This window comes from Garra rufa, chromosome 2 (assembly GCF_049309525.1).
Source record: "Garra rufa chromosome 2, GarRuf1.0, whole genome shotgun sequence".
In the NCBI taxonomy this organism is placed as follows: Eukaryota; Metazoa; Chordata; class Actinopteri; order Cypriniformes; family Cyprinidae; genus Garra; species Garra rufa.
In genome coordinates, this window is record NC_133362.1 from 34,772,419 (window position 1) to 34,791,948 (window position 19,530).

General features: G+C 35.1%; 1 protein-coding gene across 1 annotated transcript in view; it reads left to right on the top strand.

The window, feature by feature from the left end:
- Window positions 1-19,530, top strand: part of lrmda (leucine rich melanocyte differentiation associated) — a 432,723-nt gene that overhangs the window by 292,787 nt on the left and 120,406 nt on the right. Inside the window, exon 5 of the mRNA XM_073834159.1 lies at window positions 1,301-1,427. Within this exon, the coding sequence (XP_073690260.1) occupies window positions 1,301-1,427 (127 nt within the window). The remainder of the gene's footprint in view (window positions 1-1,300; window positions 1,428-19,530) is intronic.

Sequence of the window (19,530 nt, forward strand, 5' to 3'; positions counted from 1 at the left end):
GCTGTCATTTTGATTTGATAATTGTTTTCTTCTTTTTCTGTATTTTCACAAGGTTTTAGAGGGTCCTTAAAGAGTCTTAAATTAAGCTGCATCAAATTTAAGACCATAAAAAGTCATAAATGATCCGAGAAAGTCATAATTATGATTTCAAGAGGTCTCAAATTTGGTGACAGAAAGACGAGAATTGCGATATAGTTGAATGTGATGATTAAACTTCAAAAGGTTTCATATAATAAATTAGCTGCACATTTCAAAGTTAGGTGCTGAACTGCTTTTTTGTACTGACGTTACCGGGAAAGCACTATATTTTTGCCGTTCCGAAAGCGCCACCTGCTGGCAGAAATTTATTTACATTTTTCAATAAGCCTGTCTGCTGTTTTTGTTCAGACCAGTGTGAAAATCAACCAACATTTTTATGCTGCAAACATTCAGAGTTGTAAATGTGAACCGGTGGATTAACAAGAAGATAATGCATTATAAAAATCTGAACAATTAAGACAGTAAAATGTATTTATGTTTACATGTTTAATTAACATGATGATTGATTGATTGATAATAATGATTTAAATTAATATAATAATTGATACTTTTGACACGTGAGAGTGTACTTTTAAAGGCTAAAATGTGAAGTTTATTATTTCATTAAACATCTTGTTTTTGAGAACCTGTATCTAAACTCTAATTTATGCTTTTTACTGGCATTTTACAATTTAAAAATGGTTTAAAGGCTGAAATGTGAAGTTAATTACTTCATAAAACTTTAAGTTTTAGTGAAAACCGGTATCTGGACTGTAAATCATGCTTTTTACTGTATTTTTACAATTTAATATCATAGACATTGCTCTATCACGTTCAAAAGTTATTAATTTTATTTGTGCAGGTCTTAAAAAGTCTTAAAATCCTCAAAAAAATATCAAATATAGCTAAAAATGAGTATAGACCTATTTTTTTTTTTTTACTGTAAGCATAATTGAGGTATACTAAAGGCAAAACAAACTGCTGAAAAATTATCCTAAAATATTTACAAGCAACTAATTATTATAATTATCTAATATAAGGAACATTTACTACCTTCCAAACCATCCACATTATGACGTTGTATGTGGTTTGGTGTATTGTAATACATTTTTATGTTATAATTTGTTGTTGTTTCATTAATTTTTACTGGTTTAAAGTATTTTAAAATGTTCAAGTAATAAAACTAAATTCTGTAAAATGCTGGAAATCAACATACAATGTACTTTTGTAATCTTGCATGCTGGCTGGATAGTAAAATCTGCTTTTTTTTTTCAATCTGTAGGTACTTTGTACTACATAAGCTGACAAATCTGAAGTTCCTGGACACCAGGAGAGTGACCCAGTGGGAGCGGTCAGAGGCCGAAGCACGTGGAGCTTTCATGAAGGTGGTCAAGCCGACAAATGACCAAGTAAGTGCTTTGATTTTGCTAGACACATACAGGATCAGCAGACAACTGAGATAATCTAAGATCCCAGATTTAGATATCTAAAACACTCTGTGGTTTAGCGTGTAACCCAGTAGCCGGTTAAGCATCTTTACCTTATGTAATGTGGGCGAATAACTACACAGCCTGACCCTGTAAATGATTTGTGTAACCCTCCCTTTTCTGTGCAGATGACTGTAAGAATTTAAAAGGCTAAGGCACCGTAAACTAATCCGTCCCACTCCTTCTTAACTTCCATTGTTTGTTCGTAGCAAATTGTCAGAATCTCTTAGGAGGTTACTTGTACGCAGCTCTTTGAAGACGTGGCTTTTCAATCTCGCCTGGCTGTTTAGAGGAGGGTCTTTTTAATGACCACGACCTGACCTCTTTCCGTATGCATGAGCCCAGATCAAAGTGGACGGCGCCTGTCCGATCGGCCTTGCTTCGCGTGGCGTGACAGCGCTCTCGATCGGAGTGACAGCTCACGTTCACGACAGTCACCATCGCTTAATTATCCATCGCACACACAATTATTTCTCTCTCTCAGTTACGTTTGAAGAAGGTGGCGGCCTTAGTCTTCAAACACATCTGCATTCTCTTCCTCTCCTCCGGAGTTTATGAAAGAATGGCTTTAGTAAGATATGATTTCATGTAATTGTACAGTCGTAAAATATTTAGCTTGTGGTTGAACCAGGTTTTTATATTCGCTACTTCCCAAGAGTTAGTGAAGCAAATATGGATCTGGATGCTTGTGTAATTTGATGCAGAGTTTGAAAAGAAGAAAAAGAACAGAGTATTTATCACAGTCAACATTCAGACAAAGTAAGCTGGTATTTATTTTGTTTGCATGACGCTGAAGTCACTTATTTTGCTTCAGCAGTGACAGAAAAAGTGAAAACCATGCAGCGAGTTAACCTCATTCAGGCATGTTTTTAGTTTGAAGGGTATTTTGTTGGTTGGAAAATGAGAAAAAGCTGATTGGAGAGTGGAATATAAAGTGTTGTGCAACCTGTCCACTCAAATAAGACGAGACATTTCAGGACATGCCATTTTGAGAGTGATGGAGATGAATAAATGATCACATGTGAAGTAAGTAAAACAATTTCCAATAAAACTGTAACGTAATGCCACAGTAGATCCATTTTAAGCACAACCGCCGAGCAGTTCCAGCATTTAATACTTAGCGGGCACGCTGTTGAAACAGTCAACTGTTTTAAATATCTGGGAACCAACGTAGTGTTTATGGATTTTGTTTTTTTAAGTTATGCAGAGTTTGCGTCTAATCCAAAAGTTTACCCAAAGTAATCCAGAACATTTTAGAAACCGTGTTAATCTTTTACAAAGCTTTCTGTCTTTCAACATAGTAATTGTATAATTCAAACCTGACATTTGCACGTTTTTTGGGGCAGATGTGTGCAGTATCGAATAGGTATTCCAAAAAATTTGCATTTGACAACAAAAAATTGTTTTATTTTGTATAATTAAACACAAACCTATCACTGCCTTACAGTCCTCAGTGATCCATTTTGCAATTGAGTTTGTCACTCTGTCTGAGGTGGATTAAGAGGAAGCTCACACACATGTCTGCAGTATTTTAATGTTTTGGTCTACGTACACATGCAAATTTTAACCAGTGTATCATGATTTTTTTTTTTTTCTGGATCTAGATCCATGAACATCTAAACATACTACAAATCATTCACAACACGCAGAGCTGGGTAGATCACTTACAAATTGTAGTCAGTTACTGATTACAGATTACTTTTAGAGTATTTTTAGATTACTTTTTTTTATCAAAGTTACCATAAATGTGCCACATTAATAAAAACTTGTGGTAGAGTTCTTAAGCGGAATCCATTTAATAATTTTAATAAAAAGTATAATTTACACTTAATATGTTATTATATGTGCGATATGGTGATTTTTGATTGTGGACGGTTAAAATGTCTCCATGATCTGCTTTATATACTGTACAACATAACATACATTCACTCACAGGACACTGCACTTCTTCGCAATCACAAAAGCACATTATTTGCATGTGGTTTAAAACCTTGCCGGTTAAATAACAATATTTCATCCGCGCACTATTCTGGCGAGCGCTTCATGAGCGTGTACACCTGAAGCATGTGCGTGCTAAAAACCTGTCAAACAGTGAAAGATTATTGGACTAAGCTATCTTTCGCGTCAAATTCACTAATACTGTCAAAAACACACAAGGATTACATATAAACACAGTTGGTTATGTCTAAAGTGAAAGTAAACAGTTGAGAAAAAAAAACAGATTTGGCCTGTATATTAGATGCGTGCAGCTCTTAACATGCTGTTGATTGTCGTTAAAGGGACAGTTCGCCCAAAAATGTACTCACATGTTGTCACAAACCTCTATACATTTTTCTTCTTGTGCTGAACACAAAAGAAGATATTTTGAAGAATGTGTATTGGTAGCTGGTCCCCACTGATGTTGAATGAGGGAAAAAATAAATAAAATACTAGGGAAGTAACTAGGGACCAGCAACTGTTTGGTTACCCACATTCTTCAAAATAAGTTTTATGTTCAACATGTTTTAAAAAGACCTCGAAAGTGAGTAAATGATGACAGAGTTGTCATTTTTGGCTGATGGTAGACTAATAAAACAAAACACAAAGACAAATCACTCACTGTTCTTGACTAAAGAACTTTAATACAGTTGCTTTAATAAGTCAAGTCAAGTCAAGTCACCTTTATTTATATAGCGCTTCAAAGCAACTGCACAGTATTTAAACAGCACAGTAGTGTGTAAGTAACGCATTATTGTAAATAATCAATTTTCAGTTAAAGGCAGTTCATCAATGAATTCAGTGATATCATCATCCAGTTCAGTTCAAATAGTATACGATATCGCTGGAAAGTGTCCCCAACTAAGCAAGCCAGAGGCGACAGCGGCAAGGAACCAAAACTCCACAGGTGACAGAAATGGAGAAAAAAACCTTGGGAGAAACCAGGCTCAGTCGGGGGACCAGTTCTCTTCTGGCCAGACGAAACCAGCAGTTTGTACCAATGTCTGATTGTAGAGAACTCATCAGGATCCCGTGGTGTAGCGCCGATGGCCGTCTAGGTTGGCAAGGTCTTCATTGATGATCCGGAGCTCATCTGGTTGACATTCACGGCTATTGAAGTCATCTCCAGGTGGTGATCCATGATCTAAGCTGGGTGCGGACTGGATCCGGGGGACTGCAGTGACCATCTGATCTGGATACAGGCTGGGTCTGGTGGCTACGGTGACCTCGGAATAAGAATGAAACAGACTAATATTAGCGTAGATGCCATTCTTTTTACGATGCAACGAGTACATCAGATGTTATGGGAGGTGTTTTCGGTTCCGGTTGACCTAATTAATGCAGCCTAACAATCCTTTAACGGATTTGAATTATAGGAATGTGTTAATGTTTTTATGTGTAAGCCAGGTTAAAGAGATGTGTCTTTAATCTAGATTTAAACTGACAGATTGTGTCTGCCTCCCGAACAGTGTTAGGTAGATTGTTCTAGAGTTTAGGCGCTAGATAAGAAAATGATCTGCTGCCTGCAGTTGATTTTGATATTCTAGGTATTATCAAATTGCCAGAATTTTGAGAACGCAGCGGACGTGAGGGACTATAATTCGATAGGAGCTCGCTCAAGTACTGAGGAGCTAAACCATTGAGGGCTTTATGAGTAATTAGCAAGATTTTAAAATCTATACGATGTTTTATAGGGAGCCAGTGCAGTGTTGACAGAACCGGGCTAATATGGTCATACTTTCTAGTTCTAGTAAGAACTCTAGCTGCTGCATTTTGGACCAGCTGGAGTTTGTTTATTAAGCGTGCAGAACAACCACCCAATGAAGCATTACAATAATCTACCCTTGAGGTCATGAACATGAATTAATGTTTCAGCATTTGACATTGATAGCATAGGTCGTAAAATAATAAGAGTCAATGAATAATTTATGTATATACTGTATATAGTGTTTTATTTTTATATTTGTTAATTAAATTTCTCGAATGCTGCTGCTAAATACACATACTGTTCCTGATTATTAAAACATTGTTTGTTTGTCTGTTTGTAACATGTAGCCTATCTTTGTTCTTATTTTTTAATAACAAATATAAAATAATGACAAAGATTTTTATCTTCACCCACTTTGGTCTAAACATCTGCCATTCTTTTTATTTTATATTTTGTTACCTTGTAAGGCTTTGGTTTTAAAATAGGGTAATTAGTACTGCTTAGACAACTTGTTAAATAGTAAAACTAACATGACAAAGAATCGTGATAAAATCGTGACATTTCTGAAAAAGAAATATGATGTTTTTTGCCATATCGCCCACCCCTATTATTGCATACTGTTGTAGTACTGCTGTAGTACTGTTTGTACTACAGTACTGATGTGCAGATATTTGTCAGTATTTGCACCAAGTTGTATAAACGGCATGTAGCTACAATTATTGCAAAGAAAATACTCTCATTTTTACATATAGTGTAAATAAAATCCATAGCTGTTTAATTTATTGTGAATAGCATATATCGCTAAGAAAATATGCTGTTTTCACACTGTAAATATCATCCAATTGTTATTTACACTTAGAGTAAATATCATATATTGCTATTTGCACTTAGTACAAATAGTCACTGCCTGAAGAAAATATATTCCATTTTTGACATCAACATCATAAAATAATAGTAAGTAAGCATTTTAAGGGTTTGGTTGACAAAAAAAAAAAAAAAACACTTGCTTCATTGTTTGTTTCAAACATGGTCTGATTGAGAGGTGCTATTTCCCCTCAAATTCAGAAATATGGTTTGCAAATTTATTTATTTACACAACATTTGTGAATATAGTCAAAGTAATGACACAGTAGGATTTTTTTCAGAAAGGATTATTTAAAAGAGAGAACAAATAGAGAGAATCAATAAATTATGAATGATTGAATGAAACCATAAAAATGTAACTGTAATATGATTATGTGGTTTTTAAAATGTTGTAAACTCTAATTACAAGTGCTTAATTTATTAATCTGATTATATAATCCAGATTACATGTAATCAGTTACTACCCAGTACTGCTAAAATGTCACAGTTATGTACCTTATTATTAGTTAGTATAATTGTATAGGTTAATTATACAATTAAGTTCAGTTCATTAACATTAGGTGAACTAACTCATGAACTCAAATTACTTGTACAGCATTTGTCATTCAAGGTTGATGTTAATTTATAAACATGCTATTGTTTATAGTTCATTCATATTTTATAATTCATAATTTATATTCATTTATTAAATGCGAAATACAACTTTTTAAAAATGTAGGTACAACTTTAAAATGAGGTTCAATTAGTTAAAATTTGTTTGTGCATTAATTATATTAATGCTTTATAAGTATTGTCATTGTTTATGTTAATGTAGATAACTAATGTTAACAAATATATGTAGAAGTTAATGTTAATTTAGATTGGTAAATGTATAGTTAGTTCATTGTACATAATACAGCTGCTTATGTTAAGAAGTTAAACCTGACTGTAAAGTTTCTAAAGTCTGAAAGTGTACAGTACACAGACAAGAATATCTCTGGCCTGTCCACTGTCAGACACTTGAGCAGATGAAACAGGCTCTGCTGTAATGCTCTGTCCTCTCCACAATAACTGCTATTGTAGAGGCCTAGTGAGAGGGAGAAAGTTGGCCGTGCTCTAATGTCCCATGTCTGTGCCTGGCGCAGCTGTCACGCCAACGTTTGCCTAGCATTTGTTTTGATTTAGATGAGACATGATGTGGCAGCCATAACAAGCTCTGTGGGGCATGTGTACTCTCTGTCTCTAATTGGCTTCATCATCATGCCGATTGTCTGCTGACCAATAGTGCAGGTCACCAATTAATGAGCGCCGGCGTCGAGCGAGAAGATGATGGCATAATTAGTTATTTGTGTTTGCTTTTATTCTTCATCCAGTGGGGTGTCTTACGTTTAAAGACATGCTGGCGTTAACATTGTTACAGCAGACTGTAATTAGCTCTTCCTGCTTTCCAAATTTCCCATCAAACCGGAGTCCTGTACCGACAGCTTGCTGTTGTAGCATTGTGGTAGTCTTTGAATGTCTCATCTATGCCTGTCTGATAGGTCTTACCCACCGTTTCCTCTGTCTGTTCAGTTTTGCACATTTACAGAAAGAAAGAAATATCTGAATTATATTCATGTTCTGTTTCTATATATTAGTGGGACTGTATAAGCGTACTATGTTATAGAAATTATTAATTTTAGCTTTCTTTTAAGTACATTTTCTACCTGTGTAATGAAATTGAATATGATGGTTAATGTGCTTTGTTTCTTTGCATATTTGATGGGATTTTTTCTTTCATTTCTTTTTTTTATGTAAAATATAAAACCTTGTTGTTCCGTGAAAACAAACAGTGATCCCAATCCACAGAGAGCATTATGGAAAGCAAAGTTGCAAAAGCATCTTGTTCTGAATTTGTGCCACATTTTGTCCACATTTACACGTCACCCGCTGGCTTAACAGAAATTTATGTAAGCCCGTTTCCACCACTGAATAAAAAATAAGAAAAGGTAATTGCAAGTTTATATCTCTGAATTTTTTTTCTTGCAGTTGCGAGTTTACATCTTGCAATTCTGAATTCAATTCAAAATTGCATATAAACTCGCAATTGCAAAAGTTGCAAAAGTCAGAATAGCAAGATATATAATTGCAATTCTGACTTTTTTCCTTGCAAATTCGAATTTTTTCTAAAAATAGACTTAACTCACAGTTGCATGTTAAAAAAGTCAAAATTGTGAGATATAAACGTGCAATTCTGAGAAAAAAACTCACAATTGCAAGATATAAACAAAAAAAAATCAGAATTGTGAGTTTATATCATGCAATTCTGAGAAAAAAAGTCATAATTGCAAGATATAAACTCGCAATTATGAGAAAAAAGTCACAGTTGCTAAATACTAACTTGCAATTATGCGAAAAAAGTCACAATTGCAAGATACTAATTCGCAATTATGAGAAAAAAGTCATAATTGCAAGATACTAATTCGCAATTATGAAAAAAGTCGCAATTGCAAGATACAAACTTGCATTTCTGAGAAAAAAAGTCACAACTGCAAGATATAACTTGCATTTATGAGAAAAAAAAATCATAATTGCAAGCTACAAACTCGCAATTCTGAGAAAAAAAGTCACAATTGTAATATATAAACTCACAATTCTGAGAAAAAAGTCACAACTGCAATATATAAACTTGCAATTCTAAGAAAAAAAGTCACAATTGTGTGATACAAACTCGCAATTCTGAGAGAAAAATAGTCACAATTGCAATATATAAACTTGCATTTATGAGAAAAATCACAATTGCAATATATAAAATCACAATTCTGAGAAAAAAAGTCACAACTGCAAGATACAAACTCGCAATTCTGAGAAAAAAGTCACAGTTGCAATATATAAACTTGCATTTATGAGAAAAATTCACAATTGCAATATATAAAATTGCAATTCTGAGAAAAAAGTCACAGTTGCAATATATAAACTTGCATTTATGAGAAAAATTCACAATTGCAATATATAAAATTGCAATTCTGAGAAAAAAGTCACAACTGCGAGATACAATCTCGTAATTCTGAAAATAAATTGTGAGTTTAAATCTCGCAATTTGGAGTTAATAATACTGACTATAACTTGTAACTGTGAGTTTATATCACGCAATTCTGATAAAAAAAATTCACAACTGCAATATGTAAATGCGCAATTTGGAGAAAAAGGTCATAATTGCAAGATACAAACTCGCAATTCTGTGAAAAAAAAGTCACAATTGCAATATATTAATGTAATGTCTTTATATCTCGCAATTCTGACTTTATAACTTGAGTTTATATCATGCAATTCTGATAAAGTCTCAAACTTTCTCCATCTCTCAAGAGTTTTTTTTCTCGCAATTACGAGTTTGTCACGCAATACTGACTTTATAACTTCCAACTGCGAATTTATATCACGCAATTCTGTGAAAAAGTCAGAGCTATCTTACAATTCTGCCTTTATAACTCGCAATTGCTAGTTTATATCGTAAAATTCTGAGAGAAAAAGTCAGATTTGTGAGTTTATATCTCGCAATTCTGAGAAAAAAATGTCAGATTTGCATGACTCAATTGTGAGAAAAAATTGCAACAACAGAATTGTGTATATTCATATATATATATTCATTACTGTAATATTTTATTTGATGTTTAAAAGCCACATTTTAAGCTGCCTTGTGGTAGCTTAGGTACACTGATACACCGCAAAGTTTTTATAAAAGTCTAAGGAATTTGAATGGCATAACTTTTTCACCTTTCCCAGAAGTCTCAAATTATACCCAAAGTGTAAATAGCTGGACAGAAATTGCTCTTATCACATTCAAAGAGTTTTCACTTTATTGTCTCCCAAAGTGACGTTGCACTTACTGAATGTGTTGAAATGTTTAGCGTCTTTGCAATTTAGCCCAAGGTGACATTTATTACAGCCTGTTGCAAATCTCTTTCTCTTCTGCATTGATTTTTTTCCTCCCACCATGCACTGGTGGTCCTACAACTATATATTAATGTAAGTGGTTGAAAATGAGCTGTCTCGCTGTTGTTGTCTGGTGTCTCTGCATGGCTGATGTATGCTGGAAGGGAGGGAGGTCGTTTTGCGAGCTGTAGTTATGAGGACAGCGTAATTGGGCCTGTGTTTTATTGGATTTCTAGAGTGGTGAAATGGAGTGATCTGACCAGCTTAGATAGAGAAAGAGAGAGAGATAGAAAAAGGAGAGGGATAAACAACTACCTGCAGTAAACAAGGAAATTCAGAAAGGGTATATAGGATTTTTTTCTCATCTGCTTTCTCAAAGCCACGGTTAAGAGAAGGAAAGTGAAAAGCCTTAAGCTGTACTTTTGGGAAATTGGCTGTGCAGGAATGCCATAATGTGATAATTTTTTTCAAAGGGCTCCGAGGTCGTGGAATGTGATGGTGTGAAACCACACCGAGACCAAAAAAAAAAAAGTTGTGGTTAAATTTAGGCTCCTTGAAGTACAGCAAACCCTTCATAGCTCTGTTAAATCAGTCACTTTAACTAGCCATGTCTACAAAAACTGACAACTTTGGTAACCTATTTTAACCTCTTTTTTTTTTTTTTTCAAACAAAAAGATGAAGTAGCTGCTTCGCAACACAACGTTTGGTAGCTACGTAAGGATATAATGGTTCTGAAATGTCAGCTAGATTATGCTTGGATGAAGCATTTGACTTGATTTTCTCACCACGATACACAATTTCTCCCACATCCTTCTGCTGGGTAATGAAAAACAGACGGCCCAACTGGAGGAGTTCGAGTCAGTGCTGAGTCCCATCAGTTCTAGTCACACAAACTCGGCTCTCAGTAATCCATGTTGGCAGAGCCAGGAAAGTTATGAGGTCGATCTCCTCTCTGCATTTTTCATATTAATCTGCCTCTCGTCAGAGTTCATATCAAGACAGCGAAATAAAAGAGCCAAACTAAGACAGACCACCTCAGTGGAGCTGCCTGATAGCATGCGATTATTGTATTTCTCAGTTTGTATGCTCTGTAGAAAGCGCGACGGACAGAACGCTTCTCGTTTTCTCTGTGTATCATCCCTCTTGCGGCGTGGTGCCGTGTTCGTCTCTCTATGTGAGAATTATGACTTCCCTGAAGCATTTAAACATAATAAACAGCAGGCTGTAGAACTGTGCGCCAATGTACCTTCAGTGTTTGTTGAATCATTTTATGGATAAATCTTTCCTCGAAGACGCTTATAAAAATATCGTTGCGATGGGAAGTGCAATTTGGCCAAACAGATTGCTCGGAAACAGTCGTAACTGCCATTTTCTACAGACAACCTTAACTAAATTATTTGTGGCTCTGAAACTAACTTGTGATGGGTATCTGGACTGGAGTTGTGTATTTCAGTTTAGCTGATCCGCAAAGAAAACAGGCAGTTTTACTGCATACATTGTCATCAACACTGTGCTAAATTAAACCAACCACAAATGTGCGCGGACTTGCAGCTGTTTCTTTGTGTATTTAAGCAGGTTTGCAGCCTGTGTGTGCATGTTTGTTTTGTTGTTGGTATGTGTACACATCCCATAAATCTGGGTTTTTCTGATCCCAGGACATGCATACACATGGCTACAATAAATTATTTGATAATATGTTTAATGCCACTTCTTTCATATTTATTTGATTTATTTATTAGTTTTTTGTTTTCAGGACCAATTCTTACTAGCATGCATATTGCTAGCATATTGGCTGTTTATTAGTACTTACTGTATAAAGAACATATTAATACCTAATTCTGCATAACCCTATTTTAGATTCTTTAATCCTATCCAATACCTAAACTAAAAAACACCTTACTAATTATTAATAAGCTGCAAATTAGAGGTTTATTAGGAGGCAAACGCTGCAGTTAACAGTGAGAATTGGAATTTAAAGTGTGACTGTTTTATAATATGCTTTTTATAATATAATATAAAGTTGTAAAATAAACTTTTTGGTGGTAATAATAATAATAATAATAATAATAATATGATTTATAGTTTTTTTGGATTTATTATTATTATTAGTAGTAGTATTGTTGCTATTATTAATGTTTTTTATTTTTATAACAACAACAGCAACAAAATAATAACAATAACAATATGATTTATAGGTATTTTGGATTGGTTATTATTATTATTATTATTAGTAGTAGTAGTAGTAGTAGTAGTAGTAGTAGTAGTATTATAACAACAACGATAATAATAATAATAATAATAATAATACAGTGATTTATAGGTATTTTGGATTTATTATTAATTCATTTTTATTTCTATAATAATAATAATAATAGTAGTAGTAGTAGTTTTAATTCTTTATTAAATTTAATTATTTACGTTTCATTTTTATTAATGTATTTTTTAATAATTTCTTCTTCTTAATTACATTTTTTCATAATAATAGTACCATTAGTGGTAAGACAAATTAGTATTTTTTTATTAATAATTTTTATTATTTTTTGATATTTATAAAAATAATAATAATAAAATTATTTTGTATTTTTAATACAAAATTTTAATATTTTAATTTGTATCTTTTGTTTTAATTATTCATTTTAACTTATGTTTTTATTTTGTCTATTAATATTATTCTATTATATGATATTAATAATTTAAATAATAATATAATAATTTAATATATAATAACAATAATGCAATGTAAAAATAATAGTTTAGTAATGATGATGATGACGATGATAATAATAATAATAATAATAATAATAATAATAATAATTGAATTAAATATTTTCATAATAATAGTGATATTATTAGTAGTAGTACCATTAGTAATTTTGTTTTAATTAATCATTTTTATTCTTTTTGACCAATTATTATTATTTTTATTATTATAATCATTTACTATAATAACAATAACAACAACAATAATAATATTTACATTTTATTTTTATGATGATAGTAGTAATAATAATAATAATAATAATAATAATAATAAGTATTATAATAAGTATAATAATAGGTATTTTGGAATTATTATCATTATTATTATTATTATTATTATTAATATTTTATAACAACAACAACAACAACAACAACAAAATAATAATAACAATATGATTTATAGGTATTTTGGATTTATTATTATTATTATTATTATTATTATTATTATTAACACAAACTACTCTGTTAATAGAAGAGTTAAAAGAGGACCATTAACATAAACATGGCATCAAGTCGCTGCAGTCTTTATCAAAGTCACATCACCGTTTTTACGATCCCTTCGCTTCATGTGTGGGAAGAGCGTAGCTATGAGAAGACTGTCTCCCCCATGTGTCAGAAACCACGGTTTGGATTTCTCCTCATCTGTCCTGAGGGACAAGGGCTGGGATGCATTTTTCCTTCTGGCCCGTGGTGTCCAGCAGTGAAGTGTTTGAACCGCAGGGGGGCCGGGCCGCTGAAAGTGCTCTGGCAGCTGGAGTTTTTGGGAGGTCGCCGCGAGGGCACAGTCCGCAAAAACAGCCGCAATTAGAGCGAGTGACTCATTGTGTCCACATAAATCACATGACATTGCACATCATAAACAGACTGTAAAACTTTAAAGCACAGTTAATTGTTAGTAATAGCTGCACGATTGATTTATGGCCCCGTACAAAGCCGAGAGATAGGGGCGGATGACCTCAATGTCACGTCACTCTTATTACACGAGTGATATATTGCATATTTTGGCCTGAAAACAAGCAGATGTTTTTGAGGAGTTTTGTTTGAACAGCCACAATGATGTTTCCCATTTGCATTGCTTAATGGAAATTGAGGGAGAACGGCCCATCTGTCCCTTGCGTTTGCTCAACTGCTATGAGATATGACTAAATGTAGTTGTAAAAATGACAGTATCAAGCTTAGATGTTGTCAAGGCTTTGTTCCTCGCATTAAAACAAAGCCGTAACAGAATAAAAATGTGCTGTGTCATTGACATCAATAAACAAAATCCTTAAACAGGCTATTCTGTTACAGAAATAACCATAGATATTATCCTGTAATGGATTTTAATTTGCATAAAACAGATACTGCTTAGTACTTTTTTTCATTCATTCGTCAGTTTGTTATTGTAGTTTGATCTATTTCAGATAAACCAGCCCCAAATGGCATATTAAAACAAGGCAAACAGTGGTTGGTCACTTTATATGTCAATCAAACAGTCTTTTTCTATCTAAGTGGGCAGTTCTGGTCTGAATAAGTAGCATTGTTTAACTTCTTTTTTTCTGTTTGGTCAAGGCCTGGCCAAGTGATAGTGATAATGAACTAAAGATGACTAGCTGGGATTTCTCTAGCTGACGGATGCCCTCCGCTGTTAGCGTGGAAGTGGACAGCGCGGTTCTGCTAGCGCTACTAAGTGAGCTGTTGTATTTTTTTTAGTTGCAACACTTATTCAATGATGTTTTTGCAATTACAGAGACACAGACAAGCATGTCCCACAGCGCCAGCACTCATAGTTTAATTACAGTTTAACTTTTCAGTTTTCCTCTGATGATTGTAAGATGTTGCCAGGCTAATTAAACACAGATGGCTTATTCTGAAAGACCTCAGCATGCGTGCATGTTGCCGCTCAGGTCTGCGCCAGTGTTAGAGTTTGGAGACAGAGCCAGATCATTAGGCATATTTAAAATAATCCTGCGTCTGATTGTATCATGCAATGCTAATTGTGTCATTGTGATTTATAAACACATGCAAATAAGCCAGTGCCGCTAATGTTGCAATTGTAACACTCAATTTGCGTTTCATTAGGGTGAGTGGATACTGATAGCGCTTTATCGCTTAACTGATCTGCCCTAAAGGCCCCTAGATAAAATTTTATACCTCTGGAGAATGTATGCAACTTTGATTAAATGAAAAAAATAAATAATACCAAATTCCTATGCAGCATTGTTAGTATTTATTTATTTATTTATTTATTTATTTTAAATGTTTCCCTTCAATTTTCAGATAATGTTGTTATCATTTTGAATGACTTTAATGATAATTCAGATATAAACTTGCAATTATGAGAAATTAAGTCAGAATTGCTTGATATAAACTCCAAATTGCGCGTTATAAAGTCAGAATTGTAAGACATTACCTCGCAATTCTCAGAAATAAAGTCAAAAGTGTGAGATATAAACTATTCTGTCAATTCTGGTTAATTTCTCTTAATTGCAAGTGTACAGTATATCTCACAATTGTGATTTTTTTTTTTCAGAATTGCACGTTTATATCTTGCAATTGTGATTTTATTCTCAGAATTGTGAGTTTATATTTCACAATTTTGACTTTATTCTCAGAATTGTGGGTTTATATCTCGCAGCTGTGATTTTCACTCAGAATTGTGGATTTATATCTCGCAATTGTGACTTTTTCCTCCGAATTGCATTTATATCTCGCAATTATGATTTTTCCTCAAATTGCGAGTTTATCTCGCAATCGTGACTTTTCTCTTAGAATTGTGAGTTTATATCTTGCAATCATGACTTTTTTCTCAGAATTGAGAGTTTACAGTAAATCTCACAATTGTGATTTTATTCTCAGAATTGAGAGTTTATATCTCGCAACTGTGATTTCTTTTCTCAGAATTAAGTTTATATCTCGTAATCATGACTTTTTTTCCCCTGAATTGAGTTTATATCTCACAATTATGATTTTTCTCAGAATTGAGGGTTTATATCTCGCCATTGTGATTTCTTTCCTAAGAATTGAGTTTATATATCACAATCATGACTTTTTTTCTCAGAATTACGAGTTTATATCTCACAACTGAGACTTTTTTCCACAAAATTGTGAGTTTATATTTTGCAATTCTGACTTTATAACAAAATTGCAAGTTTATATCTCACAATTCTGAGAAAAAAAATTTGAAAGAAATAAAGTCAGAATTGCAAGATAAAAACTTGAAATTGCAAGAAAAAAAACATCAGAATTGCAAGAAAAATTCTCACAATTGTGAGTTTATATCGCAGAATCCTAAGAAAAAAAGTCTTCCTATTCTGACTTTATAACTCAAAATTACAATTCAGTAAATTCTGAGAAAAAGTCAGAATTGTGAGTTTATATCATATTTCTCGGAAATGTGAGTTTCTATCATGCAGTTCTGAGAAAAAATGTCACAATTGTGAGATGAAAAAGTCGCAATAATAATAACAGGCTTCCATATCTATCTTTTAGAACCCGCAACAAACTTCTACTAAATAAACATCTTCATATTCTCATGTCGCAGTGCGCTGCATGTTAAAGCCCTAATTGTATGCGGTGCTTGGCGGCAGTGAAAGTGGCCGTGACAGAGATTGAGTGTTTTTCTGTCCCAGGGGGCTCGGAGCTTTTCTCACCCCATGTTAGTGGCTCCCTGTTGGGGCCCTGAATCTCAGACCTGCAGGAGAGCTGGAGCCAAAGAGGCAGCAGGAACTCTTAATACAGGGGCCGGTCAAACCCAAACAAGCCTCCATGACCGATTCCCACTCAGCTCTTTTTAGTCCACTGCTACTAAAAACAACTAGCCATGATCACGTTACACCTCCCCTTCTCTTATTTTACTTTAATGAGGTTTTTACGTGTGTGTGTGTGTGTGTGTGTGTGTATATATACACATCTTAATGCATGTTTGGAGTTTTTAAGAGAATTAGAAGCACAAATCAGAACTAGGTGCGTAATTTTCACACGTCATGTATGGAGGAGTAATTGAAAAGCTCTTTGTAGCAGCACTTTGACTGGCCTGACAAAAGGGGCTGAAGTTATGGGAACTCTTCGCTCAGAGCAATACTTGTTGACTTGTAGAATTCGAGGAGGATGCCAAAAGGAAAGTTGCCCTATTCAAGTTTTTGCTTACACAAGGCCTCTTTGTGGTTTTTAAAGCTTGTCAGACACGTCAGGCCCGGTAAGAAACAGTATATTGTTTCCAGCACTTTGGATTCCTTTCCTTCTGACATCTGCCAGTCTGTAAAGATGATAAATTCTTGCCTCATTAGCCAGCGGTGTGGGATTACAGCCTGACAACACATTAATCACTTGCCTCTGTGGCAGGCCCCACTTGCAATAGGCATTGTTAACAAAACTTTTCTAATATGTCACTCTCCTCTCTGACAGGCCGTAATCAATCATCCTGATTGACAGAGCTGATAGATTACACTATTTATGCTCTGTGTAATGAAAGATAGCGTTTCCACCTACTGTCATTCCTGAGATAATGATAGCCCACCTCTGTAAAGGAACATACACACACAGTGCACAGAAGAAAGGAGCGAGAAGAAAAGGCGAAGCAGACGAACGCTGGCATGCATTGTGAACTTTAAGCAGACAATGTTCTACTCCTCGGTGGGTGTCTCTTTTTGTCGAGCCGCATTGTTTCTGGTAATACGGGCTCGCTTTAAGAAACAGCACCACTGCCACCGCCGCCATTGTGCGCTCGTGTTCTGGCAGGGAAGAGTCGACTTTGTCTACCTGAGGATTCGGTTTCCGCGGCCTCATTGCGGAGGTGAAGCTTTTTTAGGCTTTTTGTTTTCCCGTCGGGAGGGAACATGAACGACAGCGACGAGTCTGTGGGCCGAAACGCAATGATCGTGTGATTTATAGCGCAGCCCGTATGTAAATTTTTCAAATATTGGCAAAATTACCAGTAATTTGCGCTTTCTCATTTTCCATTCGGCATCGTTCGCCCATGTCTAATAGCGTCTAATAGCAGCTAATACGCGTTCTGGGCTTTGTTTATAATCTGGTTTACTTCATTGCTTGTGCATTTGCACTGAATCTCCACATATTCTTGCTGAAGGGGCTGCTGCGAGGAGTGCCATTTCAAAAAGAGGAAGCGAATGAAAAAGAGGAATAGTCCATCATGCACCTGACAGCTAGCGAATTTGGTGCTTTTCTTGTGAGACAGTGAGCTGTCAGGAAATTAGTTAACTGGAGCATATTGTGGAGAGGCAGGTAATTTAGCCTCATTGATGGCATCACATAATGGCTCACAGGAGTCAGCTCCCTGACCTGCCAGTTCTTTGTGTATAATGCAGAATTTAGTGGCATGCTCAATGCATTCTGTCAGCTGCACGATTGGATTCTCAGCCCACTGTATCTCAGCCTGCAACATATTGGTCAATTATTTCTGAGGCTGTCAATGCTAGGAGGCACTGTTATTTAGTGTGTGTTAACTTTGCATCATTAAGACGCCGCGCGACAGCGAGAGGCACTCCCGAGCGTAATTTATTTTGATACGGCCGCCGATAACCTTCATATTGTTTGACCTCCTGTTATGTTAAGGAGGAAGGAAGAAATTCGACAGCCGGCAACGTCGTCGCGTGCGGATTCTTTTAATCTAGCGCTTAAGTTCAATACTCTCAGCGTCGGTGCCTATTTGTTTTGTTTTGTTTTGTTTTTTTTATCGTTAGCCATCAGACAGCTCGCATTTCCCCATCTCCGGTTAGCCCACTTGTCATCCTGGCATTGTTATATCCAGATATAGTAGTGCTTTATGAGATCCCAACAAGAATATAGCTGCTCAGAATGCCATAAAATAATCAATCACTCTCGGCGCTGCGCATGTACGCTGCCGCCCTGCCTATGACGTAATTGCATTAGTCAATTAATATTCTCTATTTACGAGACAAGCCATCGAATAAACCAGATTACTGCTTTGACAATGTTGACTTTTATTTTAGATGAGTTTAATGGCTACTAACAAGCCCAGCAGTAAATAAACAGCCTGTGTGGGTGGTGAAGAACCAGAGTACAAGAAGCCTCGGGCTGCCGAAACCGAATGAGTGTGTGAATGGTAAATGTGTCCATAAAAGCAGTAATTTAGGCATTTGGATGGAGAAGATTAATGAGAAAGCTGAGTGAATGAAGCGGCGTCGAGAGCCGTGCCGATAGACGAGGCCTACAGGAGCGTCGCTTCGGTCCTTTTTCTTCTCGCCCGCTGTATATAATTCATGTCGTGAGGGGTCAGGCAGGGTAAACCTGTGCTAATAGGTAGATCTGGAGTGGAGTGAGATTTTAGATCTGCTCTGTTTGAGAACAAACAGCCAAGGCCTGTGTGAGATTAACTAGACAAGTGCACTGCATTAACGTTCTCTGTTCTCATCGGCACTGGGTAGGGAGCTGACAAGTCATTAACATATTGATGCAAGACTGCAGTGCTGATTGGATAATGGAAGTTTGTGTCTGTTGTAGACATCTGTTTTTTATGTAGCTCTATTCTAAATATTAGTGAGCTGCCTTACTGTGCATTCTAGTTTAAAATTAACCCCATAAAAGACAGTTTTGAAGCACTTTGTGTAGGCAACTTCATTTGTGTTGCTGAAATAGCACCCCTTAGAACACATACATCTCATTTTCTAAGAGCCCATGACTAAAATTGTAGATTTTAGTCCATTACTAGCCATCATTGAGCTGGTGTCCTTCTAAAAGTTGACAAAAATAGCTTTTAAACAATAACTTACACTCAGGGGCATATCTCATTTTGCCCATTGAAATGCTCTCTAGAAATAATATGCATATTTTGTTAATCTAATCACTGTCTTCCAATTACCATT